Consider the following 23,212-nt stretch of genomic DNA (forward strand, 5'->3'; position numbering starts at 1 on the left):
TGCAGCACCCACAGTAGTGTCTGTGGGATCTCAATATATTTTTGTGGAATGAATGAATGAATGAGTGAAAGAGCACTTCAGAGAGCCCATGCTTCCAGCTGTCCTTTGGCTTTGCTGACTGAAGTTGCCACAGAGCGTGTGGCTGGTCTTCTGTGGACTTCAATTCCCTTTTTTTCTGCCTGAATATTACTTCTGGTACTTTTACTCTTCATATATTATGACCCAGAAAGTTATTAGAGGGAGGATTTCTTTAGGGAAATACAGACCTGAATTCAAATGGCTACTTGCTAGCACAAGGATAACTGATGTTGCTTTTGGCCTAGGTAATAGTGAAAAAATATGTCAATCAGAGGCAACATAAGACTGATGGCACAGGGGCGAGTGTGTGTGTGTGTGTGTGTGTGTGTGTGTGTGTATACGGTTGCCAAAAGATGGCTGACAAATGCCCTACTGGCAGAGCCTTGGGACTTAACGGAGGTTTTCCAAAGCAGCAGCAGTGCTCAGAGATGCCTTATGCTCTGATGTGGGCTGTTGGAAGGAATGTGATGGTAAGAGAGCTTGGGGGAGACTGCAAATCTCCAACTGCTTTGTAAAGACAAGGAGGGCCAGCACCACTTGGAAGCTCAAAGGAAGCAAGGCCGGTAGAACAAAAGGATATTCAGAATAGCTGCTATCAGCCAAACAAGCCAAATAAGACACACCTATCAGCGTCTCAAACTTGCCCCTCCACTGCCAGCTCCAGCCCCCTCACCCTGAAGTAGATTCAGCCTTCACAGATCATCTTGGGTATATCATTCAATGTTCTCTCAGCAGATATTTATTAAGCACCTGTTATAGGCCCAGTACTGTGAGAGATGCTGGGAATGTGAACATGAAAAGAATACAAGCTAGTGCGGGAGAAGGACATATGAATACATGGTCTCAACAGAATTAGCACTGATCTGAGAGCAGAGAGGCAAAACTCCACCTGGAAATGTCAGGCTAGGCTTCCAGTGGGCCTCATTTAGGCTAAATCTTGAAGGGGAAGCATTCTAGAAAGAGGGAACAGCAAGTGAAAAGGTGTGGAGAGAAAGCATTTAGGGTGCTCAGTGAAATGCCTGAACACTGAGGGGTGTGTGTGTGTGTGCATATGTGCATGCGTATGTGCCCATGCATGCATGTAGGTGTGTATATGTGTTGGGATATGAGTCAGGACAAGCAGATGGGCTGTCCTGTGAGGAACCCTGATGCCATGTCAAGGCATTTACACTTGAGCTGTCCACTTACCCATATCAACAGATGAGCTACACTGTTGGGATAAATATCTGCTGTTTACATAATCTTCCTTTACAAGATCACAGTGGTAATCTGTCTTCACATCATGAGTAATAGGAAATGTGAGACTCGTCAGTGGTCTGTTTTCTTAAAAGCATCATTTGTGTGATCAACATAAAAACTCTCTGGCTCCCTTGAGCACAAGGAATGCAGGCGTTTTTGGGTTGCTTGTTGGTAGCCGAACACTCACAGGTGGAACGATTTAAGTTTCCAAACTTAGAAGTCCTCAGAAGGCAGTGAAAAAGGAAACACAAGTAGCATATACTGTCAACATACTAAGTCCTCGGTGGACTTCAAGGGGGCAAGTAAAAGGGAATCAACAGTCTGCCATGAACCTTGAACCCTTGTGAATTACCCTGAAGAAAAATTTCACACTCTGCAGTAGCAGCTATGACTCACAACCAAGCTGATAGCATATGAGAGGCTTGGAGCAGCTTACATTTACACAAAGGGGACTTCCCAAATTACACAGAAGGTCCTAGGAAGCACTGTGACATTAATGTACAGACCTGTAATGACTAGTTTATATCTCCCCTGTGAACAAGATATGACATTCCTAAGCATCCAGGCTCATGGATTTACATACCAACTTTGATGACTCTAAATTTATGTCTCTAGACCTGACTGCTTCCATGAATTCCACATCTATACATCTGGCTGCTTCCTCCCCATCACCACTTGGATGTTTGACAAGCACCATTTTCTTGCCTCTCAAACTTAATACATTCAAATCCGAACTCCTGATTTTTCCCTCTGAGCCTGCACCTCAGAATCCATCTTTCACCTGATTGCCCAGGATACAAACAGAGGAGTTATCCATTCTCTCTCACTCTACCTCCAATTCATCAGCAAACCCTATCAGTTCTGTCATCAAGACATATCCAGAATTTGAACACTTCTAAATCTACCATTACCACCTTAGGCCAAACCATCACTATCTTTCATTTGAATGCTTCAGGAGCCTCCTAACTTGTCTTCCTGCTCCTCCCATGCCCCAGTAGAGTCTGGGCCAGGGGTCAACAAAATTTTTTCTGTAAAAGGCCAGATAGTAAATATTTTAGGCTTTGAGAATATAGTTCCTGTTGCAACTATTCAACTCTGTATTGTAGCTTGAGAACAGCTATAGACAATATATAAACAAATAAGCTTGGCGTGTTCCAATAAAAGTTTGTTAATGAACACTGAAATTTGAATTTCATATAATTTTTATGTGCCACAAAATATTTTTCTTTTGATTTTTTTCAACCATCTAAAACTGTAAAAGCAATTCTTAGCTCACAGGTTGTACAAAAAAGGTACTGGGCTGGATTTGGTCCATGGGATGTAAATAGTTTGCTGACTCCAGGTCTAATGTTAAGCCAGGAGTTAATGATGTTTTTATAGCTCTATTGAAATATATTTCATATTATATCTAATGTGAATAAATTTTATGTTATATATTAATGATAAAATTTACTCACTTATACAATTCAATGATTTTAAGTATGTTCACAGAGTTGTGCAACCATCATCACAATCTATTTTAACATCATAAAAAGAAACCCTGTACCCATTTACAGTCCACTGCCTATTTTTGCTCACCCTATCCTTCTCACCCCATACCTTGGCCTTAGGCAACCACTAATCTACTTTCTGTCCCTATTAACTTTGTGTATTCTGCACATTTTATATAAATGGAATCATACAGTATATGGTCTTTTGTGTCTGACTTCTTTCACTTAGCATAACATTTCAAAGTTCATCTTTGTTGTTACGTGTATCAGTACTTCATTCCTTTTTATTGACAACTAATAATCCATTGTATGGATATATCATTTTGTTTGTCTATTTATCAGCTGATGAACATACATCAACAATGGAAACATTGTTTCCACTTTTTGGCTATTATGAATAATGCTGCTATGAACATTTGTCTCCAAGTGTTTGTGTGGACATCCTGTAGGTTTTAATTTCTCTTGGGTATATACGTGGGAGTGGAACTGCTGGGTCATAATATGTTTAATTTTTTGAGGACCTGCCAGACTGTTTTCCAAAGAGGTTGCACAAATTTACATTCCTATCAGCAGTGTATGAGGGTTCCAGTTTCTCCATATCTTTGCCAACACTTGTTACTGTCTTTTTGATGAGAGGCATTCTAGTGGGTGTGAAGTGGTAACTCATCATGGTTTTGATTTGCATTTCTCTGATGGCTAATGATATTGAGCATTTTTCATGTGCTTATTGCCCATTTGTATATCTTCTTTGGAGAAATGTCTACTCAAATCCTTTGCTCATTTTAAAATTTGATTGTCTTTTTGTTGTTTAGTTGTAAATGTTCTTTATATATTTTGGATACATGTCCCTTATCAGATGTGTGATTTGCAAATATTTTGTTCCATTCTGTGTGTGGTCTTTTTACTTTCTTGATGGTGTCCTTTGAAGCACAAAATTTTAAAATTTTGATGAAATTCAAAATTCATCTATTTTTTCTTTTGTTGCTTGTGCTTTTGATGTTGTACCTGAGAAAACACTGCTTAACCCAAGGTCTAATGATCTTTTAAAATGTTAAATTTGATAATTTTACTTCTTTCTTTAAACATCTCCAAAAGGTACCTATAACATTTAGAATAGATCCTGAGTCTTCAGTGTCACCTGTGAGACTCTGCAAGATCTGGTCCATAGCCTCCTCTGACCTCATCTGTTTTTGGCATCTCCCTACTTTTTTTTTTTTCCACACCGAATGGCATGTGGAATCTTAGTTCCCCGGCCAGCTATTGAACCCACACCCCCTGCACTGGAAGCGCGGAGTCTTAATCACTAGACCACCAGGGAAGTCCCGGCACCTCCTTACTTCTCATTGCACCTGACAATGGCTGCTGAGTCTGCCTCTTCCAAGTCACTCTAACCTCAGGGCATTTGTGTTTGTTTGTTTGTTTGTTTTTTAAATAAATTTATTTTTTTATGGCTGCACTGGGTCTTCGTTGCTGCGCACAGGCTTTCTTTAGTTGCGTCGAGCGGGGGCTACTCTTCGCTGCGGTGCGCGGGCTTCTCATTGCGGTGGCTTCTCTTGTTGCGGAGCACGGGCTCTAGGTGTGCGGGCTTCAGTAGTTGCAGCATGCAGGCTCAGTAATTGTGGCGTGCAGGCTCAGTATTTGTGGCGCACGGGCTTAGTTGCTCCACGGCATGTGGGATCTTCCTGGACCAGGGCTCGAACCCATGTCCCCTGCATCGGCAGGCGGATTCTTAACCGCTGCGCCACCAGGGAAGCTCCCATTTGTGTCTGTTGTTCCTTATGCCTCAAAGCTCTTTCCCAGACATCTGCATGACTTGTCCCTCTTTCATTCGGTCTTCTGCTCAAATGTTGTCTTGTCAATGAGGCCAGCCCTGACCACTCTTTCTAAAGGAGTAGCTGGCCTCAGTCACTTGCTATCTCCTTACCACATACTACACATCAGTACATTACAAAACAAGCAGATTAGATGTAAATGCTTTATTCTTTCAACTAAATTCCAGTACTATGAGGGCAGTGACTGATAGAATAAATAAAAACTATACATACAAAAAGAAAATCATATAAACACATTCTGAAACCCCAAGAAGTTCTAGAATACAGAAATGCCATCCTCCTTCACCATTACACAGGAAACACTGCTCTATTCTTCATAGCACACACCTCTATCTGACCTTGTACGGCTGTATGGTTTATTCCTATATCTCCAGTGCTTGGCCTGTGATTGGTGCTCAATACACAATAAATGTTACACTTAGAATCAAGACAATAATAGGTATTGAGTGTGCCCTTTGAAGGCCAAAGCTATAGGCCAGGGGGAGGTGGGGTGGGCAGGTGGACGGGGCTGGGGGACGGGAGAGATAAAGGGTAGGGATGTGAGGGGATGAGGAAGGGTAGAGAGCAGAGCAGCAGTGTGAGCTCAGGCACCTGTCCTCCAGAAGATTCCCATCTCATTCTACTTGTTGGCTCCTATATGGCTTTCCAACAAAGTTTACTATATTATAGATAATCCTGTGTAGGATATGCCACCTGTTGCGTGCATGGGAACTTTAGTTAGTGGGAGGCAAAGTCCCATTTTTATTGCTAGGGGCTAAATCTGAAGGACTCTACAGTGAGCAGCACTAACAGGTTAGAACAATTTAGATATGTGCTGTCCAATATGGTAGCCATTAGCCATATATGGCTATTGAGTACTTGAAATGTGATAGTCTGAATCTGAGATGTGCTTTAAGTGTAAAATACACATCAGATTTTGAAGACTGAGCACATAAAAAGAATGTAAAATATATTAATTTAAAAATATTGATTACATATTGAAATGACAGTATTTAAATATACTGGGTTAAATAAAATATAATATTAAAATTAATTTCACTTGGTTTTTTTTAATGTGGCTACTAGAAAAATTTAAATTACACACGCGGCTCACATATGTGGTTTATATTATATTTTTATTGGATCATCCTATGTTTTCCTTAAAGCCCAAAGGAATAATGCCTGGTAACCACAGTGCTTTCAATAAATACTGGCTGAATGCATTAAGGTGGGCTGCCTGAGAAGGGTCTTTAGACTAGAACTGGCAAACTCCATTTTCTCCAAGCAAAATGTTTGTACACTTAGGTAAGAACCTGAGTATGTGGACAGGCCTTAGGAGTGGGGAAAATGATGGAAACGAGTGAGGCTGTTGATTTGCTTGAGATTGCTGTTGATTCTCCAGCTATATTTACACTCTGCTTCAATGAATAAATACCACTTCAGCTGGGCCGGCCTAAATGTTTATTTAGAGCACCATTTCCAAAACATAAGCACTTGTTTTTTGGTCTGTTTTAGGGAGGCAGATCCATATGATTCCTCAAATACTTCTACTGCTCACACAACTTGGAACTTTGAAATTGGACCACTTCATTGGCTTCTGAGTTATTACCTCCCATTTAGAAGTTGCTTCCCAAATATATTTTGTTTCAATTTGGGAAGTAAGGACATCAAAGGAATTAAAGGGCTGATAAACTGTAGAATAGGCTTGTGCTCTTTAAAATGGTTCTTCAAAAAATTGCCTTGATCGCTCTGATTTTCTGCAAGTGACTCCCTCCTTTTCCCCACAATATGGTGCTTTGGTATAGAAACATTAGCAATCTTGGGAATTCCCTGGCAGTCCAGTGGTAAGGAATCCGCATTTCCATTGCCAGGGGCCCAGGTTTGATCCCTGGTCGGGGAACAAGCTGCGTGGTGCAACCCCCCCCCAAAAAAAAAATCAGCAGCCATCTTGACATTCCAGGCTGATTAAGTGATTTGGAAGCCAATTGTAAGCAATTCTAGTACTCAGTTCCTGGGATAGTTGAACAAATTTTTATTTCGGGTGGGTAACTTTAAAAAAAATAAAAAGAAAAGAGTATACAACAACTTGCACTGGAGTATGTTAAGGATTTTGATTTCCAAATGTATAATACCTTTTGTTATTTTTTTAAAATTAATTTATTAATTTACTAATTTAATTTTTGGCTGTGTTGGGTCTTCGTTTCTGTGCGAGGGCTTTCTCTAGTTGCGGCAAGTGGGGGCCACTCTTCATCGCAGTGCGCTGGCCTCTCACTATCGTGGCCTCTCTTGTTGTGGAGCACAGGCTCCATACGCGCAGGCTCAGTAGTTGTGGCTCACGGGCCCAGTTGCTCCGTGACATGTGGGATCTTCCCAGACCAGGGCTCGAACCCGTGTCCGCTGCATTGGCAGGCAGATTCTCAACCACTGTGCCACCAGGGAAGCCCTGTATAATGCCTTTTAAGAGAAAACACTGATTTCGTAAACAGCGTCCATGAAAATATGCATTATGAAATGTTCTCATTCCCATATGACCCAGATATGCATGGTCTACCTCAATTCTCTTCTTTGAGGTGTTGGAGAGGCATAGTTCGTAGTGCACTGAGCTGCACTGTGGCTTGTCAGTCAGTGCTCGTGAAGACAGAATAAACAACACCTTGTCCAGACAGTAGGATTAACAGGGAGCATGGCCAATGGTCCTTCCCAGTCATAATATTTAGTTCTTCCAGGTTAAAAAAAATCATTGTTCAAAAACTAAGAATAAACTAATTAAGATAAACCACAGAAATGATTTCTGTAGTCTGGAGAAAAATTAGGAAAGAAGGTAATGTTCTTCAGTGATACTATGATGGTTTAAAAGTAAAGGTATTTAAAGCTCTTACACCAAGAAAAGAAGTCTTGGAAAACAGAGAAGTGAAGACGAATGAAAGATTCTGCAGTTTGGAGGACGTTTTACTTTGCTGTAAGTGAACATTGTGTACCTAACAGGCACAGTGAGAAGTGATGTCCTTTTTTTTTTTTTTTAATTAATTAATTAATTAATTTTTGGCTGCATTGGGTCTTCGTTGCTGTGCACGGGCTTTCTCTAGTTGCGGCGAGTGGGCTTCTCATTGTGGTGGCTTCTCTTGTTCTGAAGCACGGGCTCTAGGCGCATGGGCTTCAGTAGTTGTGGCACATGGGCTCAGTAGTTGTGGCTCTCGGGCTCTAGAGCGCAGGCTCAGTAGTTGTGGCGCAAGGGCTTAGTTGCTCCGCGGCATGTGGGATCTTCCCAGAACAGGGATCGAACCCATGCCCCCTGCATTGGCAGGAGGATTCTTAACCACTGGGCCACCAGGGAAGTCCCGAGAAGTAATGTTCTTGACAAATCTTTTAGATTTTAAATCTCAGACACAGTGTATGTAGCAAATCCTACAATTTCTAGTGTTTCCACCTTTTAAAATTCAACAACAAAAGAAAGAAGAAGCTTAAGCTAGGATTTCCAAGAGTCAAGAACACCCTTTCAGGCCATGGAAAGTCCTATCCTGGGTCTGTGGTGGCTGCTGGCATAGATAAGGCAGAGTCAGATGAAATCCTTTATTCAGAACATGCATTTCTAGTGTACCGTTTATTACCTTATCTCACTCATCACACTTCCTCATTAAGAGGATCATCTCAGCAACGAATATATAAAAGGACACAACATTTTAGTGATGTAAGGCCTATGTTACTGATCCCCACTCCTGGAAGACAAGGGTATCTTACCTGCAGCAAAGGCATCAGCTGCAAACCCAGTGCTTGCTCATAGAGCAAGTTCAGTTCTGCACAACTGGAGAAGGAGAGTTTGGAGGTGTAGAGGTAATAGTGCACATGCCTGAATGTGGAACCATCTCTGTCAATGAATAGCCTCTGGCTTTCCAAAGAGGTCAACGCTGAAGCCTCCTTCCATAACAGGGAGTCTGGGAACTGAGCGAGTTTGCTTCTGGGAACCGAGAAATGCCAGCCCCCGACGTTGAAATGAAACAAATCCTCTGCTGACTCATGAGGTATACCAGGCTCCTCCTAAAGGGAAAATGAAAAGAGATCTATGCAATAAAAGGAAATAAAAAGCATCCATATTGGAAAGGAAGAAGTAAAATTATTTCTATTTGTAGATGATGTGATCTTGCATAAAGAAAATCCTGAGGAATTCACTATTAAATTATTAGAAATGAGTTCAAGAAGGTTGAAGGGTACAGATCAATATAAAAAATCAACTGTATTTTCATACACCAGCAATGAACAACACAAAAATGAAATTAAGAAAACAATTCCATTCACAATAGTATCAAAAAGAACAAAGTAATTAGGAATAAATTTAACAAAAGAAGTGCAATACTTGTACTCTGAAAATGTCAAAACATAGTTGAAAGAAAATTTAAAACACCTAAATAAATGGAAAAACATCCCATGTTCACGGATCAGAAGACAATATTGTTATGGTAGCAATACTCTTCAAATTGATCTATTGTACAATTGAACACAATCCCTATGAAAATTACAACTGCTTTTTTTTTCTTTTGCAAAAATTGACAAGCTGATGTTAAAATTCATATGGAAATACAAGGGACCCAGAATAATCAAAACAATCTTGAAAAAGCAGAACGAAATTTGAGGATTCACACTTCACACTTTCAAAACATACTACAAAAACAAACAGGGCTTCCCTGGAGGCGCAGTGGTTGAGAATCTGCCTGCCAATGCAGGGGACACGGGTTTGAGCCCTGGTCTGGGAAGATCCCACATGCCACGGAGCAAATGGGCCCATGAGCCACAATTACTGAGCCTGCGCGTCTGGAGCCTGTGCTCCGCAACAAGAGAGGCCGCGGTAGTGAGAGGCCCACGCACCGTGATGAAGAGTGGCCCCCGCTTGCCACAACTAGAGAAAGCCCTCGCACAGAAACGAAGATCCAACACAGCCATAAATAAATAAATAAAGCACACCTAGTATAGTGTAATTAAAAAAAAAGAAATTTGATTTAAAAAAACACAAAAAAACCAAAACGAAGACCCAGCACAGCCAAAACAAGTAAATAAATAAATTAATTAATTAATTAATTAATTAAAAAAAAAAAGTGGGTTAAGAATCTAAATAGACATTTCTTCAAAGAAGATTCACAAATGGCCAATAGCACATGAAAACATACTTAGCGTCATTAGTCATTAGGGAAATGCAAAGCAAAACTCACAGTGAGATACCATTTAACACCCACTAGGATGACCTGAATCAAAATAATAGATAATAACAAGTGCTGACAAAGATTGGAGAAATTAGGAATCTCATACACTGCTGATGGGAGTGTAAAATGGTGCAGTTGCTCTGCAAAACAGTTCAGTGGTTCCTCAAAACATTAAACACAGAGTTCTTACATGGTTCGCAATTCCACTTCCAGATATAAGTGCAAGAGGAATGAAATCCTATGACCAAACAAAATTTGCAGGCAAATTTGCAAGCAAAATTTGCAGGCATTCATAGAAGAATTATTTATAATAGCCCAAAAGTAGAAACAACCAAAATGTCCATCAGCTGATGAACTAGTAAACAAACTAGTTTACTATACAAACTAGTTTACTATTATACAATGCAATGCTATTTGTCAATAAAAAGGAATGAAGTACTGATACATTCTAGAACATAGACGAAACCTTGAAACATTATGCAAAGTGAAAGAAGCCAGACGCTAAAGACCACATATTATTCCATCTATATGTAATGTGCAGAATAGGCAAATTTATAGAGAGAATAGATTAGTGGTTGCCTAGGGCTGGGGAGATTGGAGGGGAAATGGAAAATGACTTGTAATACATATGGAATTTCTCTTTGGGATGATGGAAATGTTCTAAAATTGATTGTGGTGATGGCTGCACAGCTCTGTGGCCATACTAAAAACCACTGAATAGTACACTTTAAAATAGTAAATTGTACGGTATGTGAATTATATCTTAATAAAGCTCTTTTTGAAAGAGTTATGATGAGGTGCTCCCCACTCCACTGAATATGTCAGGGCTCTCTTGGAATCATACCTGCAGAGACACTACATTATTAAGGCCATGGCAGGATGGCTGAATGCTGTGGGTTCCTTTTTATATATACAAAAGCAGCAAAGATCATTAACCTTCCCCAGTTCATTGTTAAAAGTTGAAGGTTATCTATTCATAAACAAATTGTCCATTTTGCTTCAAGACGACCTAACTTATCAACACTATAGAAAAGCAGAAAGCCATCAAACATACAATCTGTATCAGACTTTAAAAAAAACACTCAAGGAGCACTACTCTTATTAAAAAAATTTAGAGTCGTAAATAGTATGTAACATTTTACCTAAAAAAGAACCATAAAACAATACTGAATTTGTGAAAATAAAGGGAAGCCTCACTAAAATGGAGTCAGGAGGCCAGAAGAGGGAGCTCTCACACACATGCCACTCAAGGTCAATAAAAGATCCAACGAAAGAGACATAACTCAAAGCTCCAGCAGGAGGTGATACTACCTTACTATTGGCCAGCAGGAGGAAGATTTTCTTCTTGCCTGGCACAGCTCAGCCAGTGAGAGACTGTCACAACTCAGCCAATGGAAAGTCACTATACTTCAAACTCCCAGTTTCCTCCAATGGATTTTTTGTTTATAACAGCCCCTCCCAACTTCCCCTTCTCCCTATAAAAGAGTTTCATCTTTTGCTTTACCAGACTTGCATGTGGTTCACCCTGGTTGCATGTCCTGAGTTGCAGTTCTTTACTGCTCCCAAATAAACCTGTTTTGCTGGTAAAAAATAACTGATTGTTTTAGGTTAACAAATTCTAGGTAAACATTATGCATGCTGAAGTGATTGGGGTGCAATGTACCAATATTTGTAACTTATTTTAAAATTTATCTAAAGATAAGACGAATCGATAGAAGGATGGATAGAGGATATGTGATTAAACAATTACAGCAAAATGTTCATTGTAGAATCTAGGTGGTGGGTATATAGTTTCACCGTAAAATTCTTTCAAACTTTCTAAATGTTTCAAAATTTGTATTAAAATGTTGGTGGGGGGAAAGAATGTTAAAATAAGAGGTGGTTTCTCAAGGCAGGAAAAGCCCACTTCTCCAACAGAAATCTGCATCTCCTATTTTGACAGCTGAGTTAGGAAAATAAATGCATGCAACAAAGAAGGGGGTGGGGTTCTCTTCTTATAACAAGCCTTGTTGAAATATTCAGATATAAAGAACAACAATTATACATGGCCCGTTTGAGGCTAGAAGAATTAAAAGGGACATGAAGAGAAAGATTACAAACTGTAATGGTGTCACGACTCACAGAAGCAGAGCTGGAAAAGCCAATCTAGTGAGCTAATCTAAGCTTTTGAGTCCTGGCCTTTCTAAACATAGGTAAAGCTGAACATGACAAGCTGAGGGTAACTAAGGACCCCACCTAGACCAGAAAGCATAAATATGCAAGGACTCTTGATTTTGCTTTCTATTCTCCTTAAAGGTGACAGGCTGGTTGAGAGCTCAGTGAAAGTGTCCCAAGTGTGCATATTTTGGGTGCCAAATAAAACCTGCTCCTTGAACGTGAGCCACAGTTCTGGTCTCAGTTCCTCTTTTCTTATTAAAGATAGGGTATGACAAGGGGTCTTGCCACAGAGTTTGCCTCCTTCTTACAGGTACATGGCCCATCCACAGGTGGGCTCTCAAGAGAAGCCTGTTGGAGGGAGGGTTGGGGTTAAGGATGTGGTTATGCTTTCCAGAGTTTTCTTCCCAAAGACTGCTCAGGAGCTGGTTAGTGCAGAACTACCCCGGCCTGGGAAGAGCCCTCAGTCACAGGCTGGGGGCCTGTAGTACTTGAAGGACAAAAGGCTTCTTGCCAGATTGACTGCAGGAAATGGGGCAGCCCCAGCATAGTCATCCCCACCCCATCCCAAAAGGTATCTCTCTTTTCCACACTGAGCCCTCTCTCCCAGAGGAGCTCCTTCCAAAGCAGTTTCTAGAACTAGAGCTGCCTCATGCTCTAAAGACAGGACCTCAACTCCTCAGAGACAACGTTTCATATCTGGATCTTCCCATCATGCCTCAGAGAGCTGCCCTCCAACCCAATCCTTCAGATCCCCCCACACCCACCACGGTCACCCTCCCGCCCACCGCCTTGCCTCAGAGACAACATCCCCAAGCACTAGAGATATGAAGACCACCCCGTCAGAAGCACACTCCCACCCTTCAGACCTGGCGTCCCCCACACCCTCAGAGCTAAAGCACTTCAACTCTCAAAGCAGGTACATTCTTCTGACTCCCCAGAACTAGCCCCCAAACCCTTCAAAGCTGGGGCTATATCCACCCCCTGTGTCCCAGAGTCAGGTTCCTAACCCCACAGCCCTAATCCTCCGCCACATCGCACCCATTCGCTGTTTTAGTGGTTTTGGGGTCCCCGCCAGGGCGGGCTCCATACCATGGTCTAAGGTCCTGAGGCGGGTGGGCAGGAGCGTGACCCGGGCAATAACGGCCCCCGGAAGCGCGGCGACGCGCGGGGCGGGGCGGGGCCTGGAGGCGTGGGGCGGGGCTTGGAGCGCGCCGGGCGGCCTCGCGGGCGGTGACAGGTGAGCGGCGGAGTGGGGCAGGTGGGCGGGAATGGCGGAGCAGTGGGAGCTGGACGAGGAGGGCATCCGCCGCCTGGGGGCGCTGACCCTGGAGCAACCCGGTAGGGCCAGGCCGGGAGGTCCTGGATCGGGAGCTTGGGGTTAGAGGCTGAGGGGAGAAAACTGAGGGGGAGGCAGAGGAACCTGAGGTAGATGGTGGGGAACGGCGGCGGAGGAGCGGTCTCTGAGGCGGAGGAGGGGTTACTGAAGCGGAAGGGTTACAGTGAAGTAGAGGTGAAGAAACTGAAGTAACCGGGGAGTTTGGGGTGGAGGGCGAGAAATTGAGGGAGAGAAGCCGAGTCTAAAATGGAGAAGGAGAAACAAGGTTAAGCGGACCCTGAGGCCAAGAACACAGAACTGGACAGTCTGAACTAGTGGAAGGAAAATGAGCCCCAAGAGGGGCATTGGCGGGAGAAGGGAAGCGCTGTGAGAAGGGCTTTTGAGGTCGGGGTGCTATTGAGGAGCCATAAAGGGCGTTAAAGGGCGTTAATTTTGGCAGTTTCGGAAACTAACGACCCGGGAGGGCTTTTCCTGGTTGGGGTGAAATGGGAAAGGATGTTCCTTGATCAGTCCCTCTCTTCGTCCAGTCTTCACCTCAAGAACTTGGCGATTTCTTTGATCCATCTGGATGCGTAGCCTCCTTTTGAGACTCAGAAAGGGGTCTGATGTAAAAGGAATAGCAGCTGATCTCTCGAGGCGTTTAGATCAGTGCCTTGACTTCGTCCTAGAGGTAAAACGGGCGGAGTGACTGCTGACCCCACCTCTGACCTGGGGTCTGACTCACACAGCTTGCTTTTTAAGTTTTTAAGGAGTAGAAATGTTGGAAAAGTTATCAGCGTTCCTGATTCAACTTTTAGCCTTCCTAAATTCACTGCATCGTAATGACAGGCCCTGTGTTAAATGCTTTCACTGCATTATTTAATCCCCATAACAAGCCTGTGAAGCAGATGCTGTTACTGTTCCTGTTTTACAGTTGAGGAAAATTGGGTTTAGACTCTTGCCCGAAGCCGCACAGCCGTAAGTAATGCAGCCAGGGTTTATTAACCCAGGACTCTGATTCCAGAGCCTGCGCTCTAACCATAACAAAGTTACCTTTCTTGCTTCCTCTAGTACTTTTTATTTGTGGGATATGCAATAACTTGGTTTTATTTTATTTAAATTATTTGTTATTTAAAATTTATCAAAATTAATACATGCTGGTAACAGTCAAACACTACATGAGTGAGCAAAGAGGGTATTAATCGGTCCTTCTTCTGGAAATCCCCCACCCCACCCCAAAGATAATGGTTTGGTGTGCATATAGATAGATTGATGTAGATATTTCAGGTTTTTCTTTTCCAAACTATTAATACTTTGAGCTCCCCTAATTTACAAGTTACCTAAGAAAAGCTTTATTGGCTTGACATACTGGTGTACCTTTCTTTTCTTTTTTCCTTTCCTTCTTTCTTTTTTAAAAATTTATTCAACTTGATTTGGGGGGGCACATACCCCTTCCATTTTCCAGCTAGAATAATATGTAGCAGGATTTTTTTTTTTTTTTTTTTTGCTTGTTAGCTTGTTTTTATTACATGTGAATAACAAAATTGTGCTCATTCTGACAATTCAAACGATACAAAAGTATCTAAAGTAAAAGAATATTCTTCCCTCTCCTTTTCTGTTGCTTATACAAGTATACACACATAGGTATCCTTCTTTATCTTTTTAAGGAATAGAGCATATATACTATTCGGCAATTTGCTTTTTTTACTTACCAATAAAACATGGATACTTTTCTTTCCTCCCTTCCGTCCTCCCTTCCTTCCTTCTTTCTTTCTTTCTTTCTATCCTTCCGCCACATGGCTTGCACATCTTCGCTCCCCAACGAGAGATTGAACCCAGGCCCTGGGCAGTGAGAGCGGAGTCCTAACCCCTGGATGGCCAGGGAATTCCCAAAACATGGATACTTTTCAGTTAAATGAATGTGCTGGTATATGCATTCTAAAATTCTTCTGTATAAAATCACAGTGGTCACCTTGGGGGAGAGAGGCTTTTACTTTTATTCTGTACTTTTCTGTACTGTTAGAATTTTCTGGCTGTGTAATAAGCATTACTTTCTTTTTAATATCCAAAGGGATAATCTTGGTGGTACAATTATAGACCTTTTCTGTATGTTTGTTTTCTTTGTTATATTTCTCTGTACTAAAAATTTCTAATAAATATTTATCCTTTGTCATGCAGAAAATTTTCATCTTAAGGTAGTCAAGTTTACTTTTCCTTATGATGTGTGATTTTTGTGTTTTATTTATGAAGTTTTCCCCTACACTGATGTAATAGGGTCCTGCGTTTTTTTTTCTAAAAATTCTGCAGCTTTGCTTTTCACATTATGTCTAATCTATCCAGGGGCTTCCCTGGTGGCTCAGTGGTTAAGAATCCGCCTGCCCATGCAGGGGACACGGGCCCAAGCCCTGGTCGGGGAAGATCCCACATGCCGCGGAGCAGCTAAGCCCGTGCACCACAACTACTGAAGCCCGCGCACCTAGAGCCCGTGCTCCACAACAAGAGAAGCCACCACAATGAGAAGCCCGCGCACCGCAACGAAGGGTAGCCCCCGCTCCCTGCAACTAGAGAAAGCCTGAGCACAGCAATGAAGACCCAACGAAGCCAAAAAATAAATAAATTAATTAATTAATTATGATCTATTTCATTTGATATCTGGAAACAATGGATTCCAGATTTTAAAAAAATCTAATCCACTTGGAGTTTATTTTTATATATGATATGTGATATAATATAATTGTATTTTTCTATGCTAATAGCCAGTTTTCCCGGAACCTATTTGTAGTGTTATCTCTGCTATATTCCAAGTCACTTTATAAATGTGGGTCTGTTTCTGGGTTTTCTATTCTGTTCCATTGTTCTGTTTATCTACTCCTGCACCAATATCAGACTTTTGTAATTACCATGGCTTAACAGTAAATCGTTTTTTTAAAATTAATTAATTAATTAATTTACTTATTTTTGGCTGCATTGGGTCTTCGTTGCTGCGCGCGGGCTTTCTCTAGTTATGGCAAATGGGGGCTACTCTTCACTAAGGTGGCTTCTCTTGTTGCAGAGCAGGGACTCCAGAGCACAGGCTCCAGAACACAGGCTCAGTAGCTCCGCGGCATGTGGGATCTTCCCCACCAGGGCTCGATCCTGTGTACCCTGCATTGCCAGGCAGATTCTTAACCACTGCACCACCAGGGAAGTCCCTAAAATCTTTTTTCAAAATCACATATAAAACCTAAAAATACTTAACAGTAATTTCTTAATATTATCAAATATCCAATTAGTTTTCTAATTTCCCCACTGTCCTATACATTTTTTCTTTTTTTTTTTAATTTTTGGAATCAGGATCTATATAAGGTCTATTGCAACTGGTTGATATTTACCTTAAATCTTATTTGATCTACAGGTTCTTCCCATTATTTTTCTTGTATTTTCTATTGTTTTTGAAGAAACTAGTCATGTCCTGAATAATTTCTTACAATCTGGATTTTGCTCACTACATTCCTAAGATGTTTAACATTTACCTCTGTTCCTTGTATTTCCTATGAATTGGTAGTTAGATAAGGCTTGATCACATTCAGGTTTGATTTTTTTTTTTAATTTATTTTTGGCGGCGTTGGGTCTTCGTTGCTGTGCACGGGCTTTCTCTAGTTGTGGTGAAGGGAGGCTACTCTTCATTGAGGTGTGCGGGCTTCTCACTGCAGTGGCTTCTCTTGTTGTGGAGCATGGGCTCTAGGCACGTGGGCTTCAGTAGTTGCAGCATGCGGGCTCAGTTAGTTGTGGCTCGTGGGCTCTAGAGCGCAGGCTCAGTAGTTGTGGTGAACGGGCTTAGTTGCTCCTCGGCATGTGGGATCTTCCAGGACCAGGGATCGAACCCGTGTCCCCTGCACTGGCAGGCGGATTCTTAACCACTGCGCAACCAGAGAAGTCCCTGTTTTTTTGAGTTTTTTTGCAAGACCACTTCGTAAGTGATGGTGTATACTTCCATCAGGAAGTATATAACATCTGGTGTTCTTTTTGTGATATTATCAGTCATTGAATATGATTGCCTAGGGTCTATTAATTCATTCGGGATTGCAAAATGAAAATTTTAAAATTCTTTAATATTTGTTAGTTGTAATACTTATATAAAAAGACATTTCCTCATGCCAACTATTTGGTTATCCTGAGGCACAGTTTGTATAGGAAAGAAAGGATAAATGCTTGATATTTTTCACCTTATTTACCAGTTTTTAGAAAAATGAGTTGTTTTCTTAGCGTCCTCCAAAGGTGACCAACGAGGGTTGTTTTTTTTTTTTTTTTTTAAACCCCACATTTGTTTATTTATTTTTGGCTGTGTTGGGTCTTCGTTTCTGTGCGCAGGCTTTCTCCAGTTGTGGCAAGCGGGGGCCACTCTTCATCGCGGTGCGCGGGCCTCTCACTATCGCGGCCTCTCTTGTTGCGGGGCACAGGCTCCAGACGCGCAGGCTCAGTAGTTGTGGCTCACGGGCCTAGTTGCTCCGCGGCATGTGGGATCTTCCCAGACCAGGGCTCGAACCCGTATCCCCTGCATTGGTAGGCAGATTCTCAACCGCTGCGCCACCAGGGAAGCCTATGTTTTCTTAATATAATTATAAACTTATTGATTTAAGAACTTGTCCCAAATTTGGTAGTGGGAGATCTTTCATGTTGATTCCTGAGGACTTTTTTATTTAAGTTTTATTTATTTGAAACTCTTTCATCATTATTATAAATAGGCTTTATTAAAGATTATGAATTCAGTTTCCAAGTGAACTATAAATGGTTTTCTATAAGGGGATTACTTGATGTTTTCATGATTAAAGCATGTTTCTGCCCATTGTGGTTATTGTGGCCCATATAGTAAAATTGGAAGATTATTCTGTTGTTCTTGACATCTATGATGTGCAGTGTTTGATTTGTTCTCTGATCTATTTGTATTCACTCTCTTTATAACCATTGAAACTGAGTGCATAATCTCTTAAGACCTGTATTTCATATGAATCATAAAAAAAAATCTGTCCCAATGGCAGTTTATCATTTGATTGATAATTCTAGTTCCCTTTAAAAATGTTAAAATGTCTGCTCTTCAAAATAGACTGCAGTGAAAGGCATGTGAAATGCAGCAGGGCACTGAATGAAATCATAACTGACCTTAGCTTTTGTCCCATTGTAACAAGATTCTCAGTGTATTAGATCATTGCATAATACAGAGCTACCAATATGGTGCCCTCAAAGTCGGGAAATTTTTTTTTTGCTTTTTTTTTTGAGATATAATTCACATCCTATAAAACTTAAAGTATACAATTCAGTGTCACTTAGTACATTGTACAACCATCACCACTGTCTAGTTCCAGAACATTTTCATCAACGCAAAAGGAAACCCCATACCCATTAGGCAGTCAGTCCTCGTTTCCAGCTCCACCCGGCCCGTGGCAACCACTAATCTGCTTTCTGTCTCCATGGATTTGCTTGTTCTAGATATTTCATGTAAATGGAATCATACAATATGTGGCCTTTTGTGTCTGGCTTCTTTCTCTTAGCATGATATTATTAAGGTTGATCCATATTTTAGCATAAAGGGTACTTCATCCCTTTTTAAAAATATTTATTATTAACAGACTTTGTTTTTAAAAGCAGTTTTAGGTTTACAGAAAAATTGAGCAGAAGGTGCAAAGAGTTCCCATATACTCTTCCCCCCATAACACCTCCCCCATATCCCCTCCCAGTTTTCCTATTATTAATATCTTGCATTCACGTGGTACATTTGTTATGGTTTTTGAACCAATAATAATACATTATTATTAACTAAAGTCTATAGTTTACATTAGGGTTCACTCTTTGTGTTGTACAGTTCTGTGGGTTTTGACAAATGTATAGTCATGTGTCCACCATTACAGTATCAACAGAATAGTTTCACTGACCTAAAAATCCCCAGTGCTCCACCTATTCATCCATCCCTCACCACTGAACCCCTGGAAACCACTGACCTTTTTCCTGTTGCCTTTTTCAGAATGTCATATAGTTGTAATCATACAGTATATAACCCCTGGCAACCACTGATTCTTTAAAAAAATTTTTTAAATCTTTTAGTTGAGATATAATTGACATATAACATTAACTTAGTTTCAGGCGTACAGTATAATGGTTTGAGGTTTATATACATTGCAAAATGATCACTGCAATAAGTCTAGGTAACATTTGTCATCTTACATAGTAACAAAATTTTTTTCTTGCAATGACAACTTTTGAGATCTACTCTTAGCAACATTCAAATATGTAATACAGTGTTAGTAACTAGTCATCATACTGTACATCACTGATCTTTTTAGTGTTGCCTTTTTCAGAATGTTATACAGTTGGAATTATATGTGTATAACCTTTTCAAACTGACTTCTTTCATTTAGTAATGTGTATTTAAGGCTGCTCCATGTCGTTCCACGGCTTGATCCATAGCTCATTTTATTGCTGAGTAATATTCCACTATGTAAATGTACCATAGTTTGTTTATCCATTTACTTATTGAAGGACATCTTGGTTGCTTCTAAGTTGTGGCAATTATGGATAAAGCTGCCATAAACATTCACATACAGGTTTCTGTGTGGACATAAACTTTCAACTCACTTGAGCATAATTGCTAGGTCTTATGGTAAAAGCCATGTTTAGCTTTGTAGGAAACTGCCAAACTATCTTCCAAAGTGGAAGATACCTTTGCATTCCACTAACAGTGAATGAGAGTTCCTGTTGCCCCCATGCTATGGTCTGAATATTTGTGTCCTCCCCTCCCAATTCATACGTTGAAATTCTAATGCCTAATGTGATGGTACTAAGCGGTAGAGCCTCTGGGAGGTGATTAGGTCATGAACACCCTCATAAAAGAGATTAATGACCTTATAAAAGAGACCAGAAAATTCCCTTGCCCCCTTCCACCATGTGAGGACACATTGAGAAGTAGGTAGTCTGCAACCTGGAAGAAGGCTTGCACCAGAACCTGACTATGCTGGCACCCTGATCTTGGACTTCCAGTCTCCAGAATTGTGAGAAATAAATGTTTGTTGTTTATAAGCCATCCAGGCTGTAGTATTTTGTTATAGCAACCCAAACAGACAAAGACACCCCACATCTTCACCAATATTTGGAGTTGTCAGTGTTTTGGATTTTAACCACTCTAATAAGTGTAGAGTGGTATCTTGTAATTTGCAATTTCCTAATGATTTATGATGTTGAGCATCTTTTCATATGTTTGTTTGCCATCTGTATATCTTCCTTGGTGAGGTGTCTGATCAAATCTTTCGACTAATTTTTTTTAAAAATAGTAATACATTTTTTATTTTCTTTTTGGTCTTCGTTGCTGCGTTTGGGCTTTCTCTAGTTGTGGCGAGCGGGGGCTACTCTTCGTTGCGGTGCACGGGCTTCTCATTGCGGTGGGTTCTCTTGTGCGGAGCATGGGCTCTAGGCACATGGACTTCAGTAGTTGTGGCGCATGGGCTTAGCTGCTCCCTGGCATGTGGGATCTTCCCGGACCAGGGCTTGAACCCGTGTCCCCTGCATTGGCAGGCGGATTCTTAACCACTGCGCCAGCAGGGAAGTCCTTGACTAAATTTTTATTATTTTTTAAAATTATTTATTTTGTTTTTGGCTGTGTTGGGTCTTCATTGCTGTGCACGGTCTTTCTCTAGTTGTGGAGAGCGGGAGCTACTCTTCATTGCCGTGCACAGGCTTCTCATTGTAGTGGTTTCTCTTGTTGTGGAGCACAGGCTCTAGGCACGCGAGCTTCAGTAGTTGTGGCACTTGGGCTCAGTAGTTGTGGCTCGCAGGCTCTAGAGCACAGGCTCAGTAGTTGTGGCGCACGGGCTTAGTTGCTCTGTGGCATGTGGAATCTTCTGGACCAGGGCTCGAACTCATGTCCCCTGCATTGGCAGGAGGATTCTTAACCACTGCACCACCAGTGAAGTCCTTGATTAAATTTTTAATTGGGTTTTCTTATTTTTGAGCTTTAAGAGTTCTCTGTATATTTTGGATACTAGTCTTTTTTCAGATTTGTGTTTTGCATATATTTTTTCCCACTCTGTGTCTTGTCTTTTCAGTCTCTTAACAGTTTCCCAGTGTCTTTTGCAGAGCAGAAGTTTTAAGTTTTAGTAAGTCCCACTTCTCAAGTTTTTCTTTCATGGGTCATGCTTTTAGTGTTTTATTAAAAATTTATTGCCAGGACTTCCGTGGCAGTCCAGTGGTTAAGACTCTGTGCTCCCAATGCAGGGGGGGCATGGGTTTGATCCCTGGTCAGGGAACTAAGATCCTGCATGCTGCGCAGCACGGCCAAAACATAATAATAATAAAAAATAAAAATTTACTGCCAAACCCAAAGTCACCTGGATTTTCTCCTTTGTTATCTTTGAGAAGTCTTACAGTTTTGTGTTTTACATTTAGATCCATTTTGAATTAATTTTTATGAAAGTTATAAGGTCTGTATCTAGATTTCTTTTATTTTCTTTTTGTATGTGGATGTCCAGTTGTTCTAGCACCATTTGTTGAAGGGCTATCCTTTTTCCACTGAATTGACTTTGTCAAAGAGCAGTGGACTATACTTGTGTAGGTCTATTTCTGGGCTCTCTATTCTATCTGTTGATCCTTTTTTCTCTTCCAACACCACACTGTCTTGATTATTATAGTTCTAAAGTAAGATTTGAAGTCCAGTAGTATTAGTCCTCTGACTTTGTTTTTCTTCTTCAATGTTGTGTTGGCTCTTCTGGGTCTTTTGCCTTTTACATATAAACTTTAGAATCAGTTTGTTGATATCTACAAAATAACTTGCTGGGACATCATTCCTTTTTATGGGCTGAGTAATATTTTGTTGTATGGATATATACCACATTTTGTTTATCCATTCATCTATTGGTGGCCATTTGAGTTGTTTCTACCATTTGACTATTTTGAATAAAGCTGCTATGAACATGGATGTAGACATATCTGTTAGAGTCCTTGATTTCAATTTTTTTGAATACACATTCAGAAATGGAATTGTTCTACTGTTTATTTGGTTTTTGGATTTTGGGTTTTTTTGCTCTGATCTTCATTTCTGAAATGACCTTTCATTTTATTTTTATTATTTCTTGAATTCTATCTTCTCCATTTTCAAATCTTCCTTATCTTTCCAGTAATCTTTCTGAATTTTTCTAATTCTAATTTACATTTTTCAGCAATCCTCAAACTTTTTGGTATCAGGATTCCATTACACTCGTAAATATTATTTAGAACTTCAAAGAGTTTTTATTAATGTGGATTATATCTACTTATATTTACCATATTTGAAATTGAAACAGAAAATTTAAAAATATTTATTTAATTCATTAAAAGGTAACATAACATACCCGTTACGTGTTAATGTATATAATGTTTTTTTAATGTCTTAATTGAAGACATCCAGATTCTCATATCTTCTTCTGTGTTAAATATGTTATGATATGTTGTTTTTGTTGAAATATAGATATATTTCATATATATGTACACACAGTCATACAGATATATAGTTGGAAAAGGTGGGAGTATTTAAATAGCCTTTTCAGTGAATTTTCTTCTCTGATATGACATGAAAACTGAGCAAATGGTAGTTTCTCAAAGTTTAGTTGTATGTGGAATCTGAAACCATATCAATGAACTTTTTGTACTCTGTTACATTAAAATCCATTGGTAATCTTGCATTTATTTATTTTTATTTTTAATTTTTTTAATTTTTGGCTGCGTCGGGTCTTAGTTGCAGCACATGGGATCTTTCCTTGTGGCGCACAGGCTTCTCTCTAGTTGCGATGCACAGGCTGCAGAGCGTTTGGCCCCTTAGTTTGCAGTACACGGGCTCTCTAGTTGAGGCACACGTGCTCAGTAGTTGTGGCGAGGGCTTAGTTGCCCCGTGGCACGTGGGATCCTAGTTCCCCGACCAGGTATCGAACC

General features: G+C 40.6%; 2 protein-coding genes across 4 annotated transcripts in view; one reads left to right on the top strand and one right to left on the bottom strand.

The window, feature by feature from the left end:
• Window positions 1-13,125, bottom strand: part of KCTD19 (potassium channel tetramerization domain containing 19) — a 31,688-nt gene extending 18,563 nt beyond the window's left edge. The window contains exons 1-2 of the mRNA XM_059905114.1: window positions 13,057-13,125; window positions 8,357-8,653 (exon numbers count right to left, since the gene is read on the bottom strand). Coding sequence (XP_059761097.1) covers window positions 8,357-8,653; window positions 13,057-13,059 — 300 coding nt within the window. The 5' untranslated portion in view covers window positions 13,060-13,125. The remainder of the gene's footprint in view (window positions 1-8,356; window positions 8,654-13,056) is intronic.
• Window positions 13,126-13,230: 105 nt separating this feature from the next.
• Window positions 13,231-23,212, top strand: part of LRRC36 (leucine rich repeat containing 36) — a 49,951-nt gene continuing 39,969 nt past the window's right edge. For all 3 annotated transcript variants that reach the window (XM_059905190.1, XM_059905191.1, XM_059905192.1), the window contains exon 1: window positions 13,231-13,305. In XM_059905190.1, the coding sequence (XP_059761173.1) occupies window positions 13,236-13,305 (70 nt within the window). In that variant the 5' untranslated portion in view covers window positions 13,231-13,235. The remainder of the gene's footprint in view (window positions 13,306-23,212) is intronic.

The sequence above is a fragment of the Balaenoptera ricei genome, chromosome 19 (genome assembly GCF_028023285.1).
Source record: "Balaenoptera ricei isolate mBalRic1 chromosome 19, mBalRic1.hap2, whole genome shotgun sequence".
In the NCBI taxonomy this organism is placed as follows: Eukaryota; Metazoa; Chordata; class Mammalia; order Artiodactyla; family Balaenopteridae; genus Balaenoptera; species Balaenoptera ricei.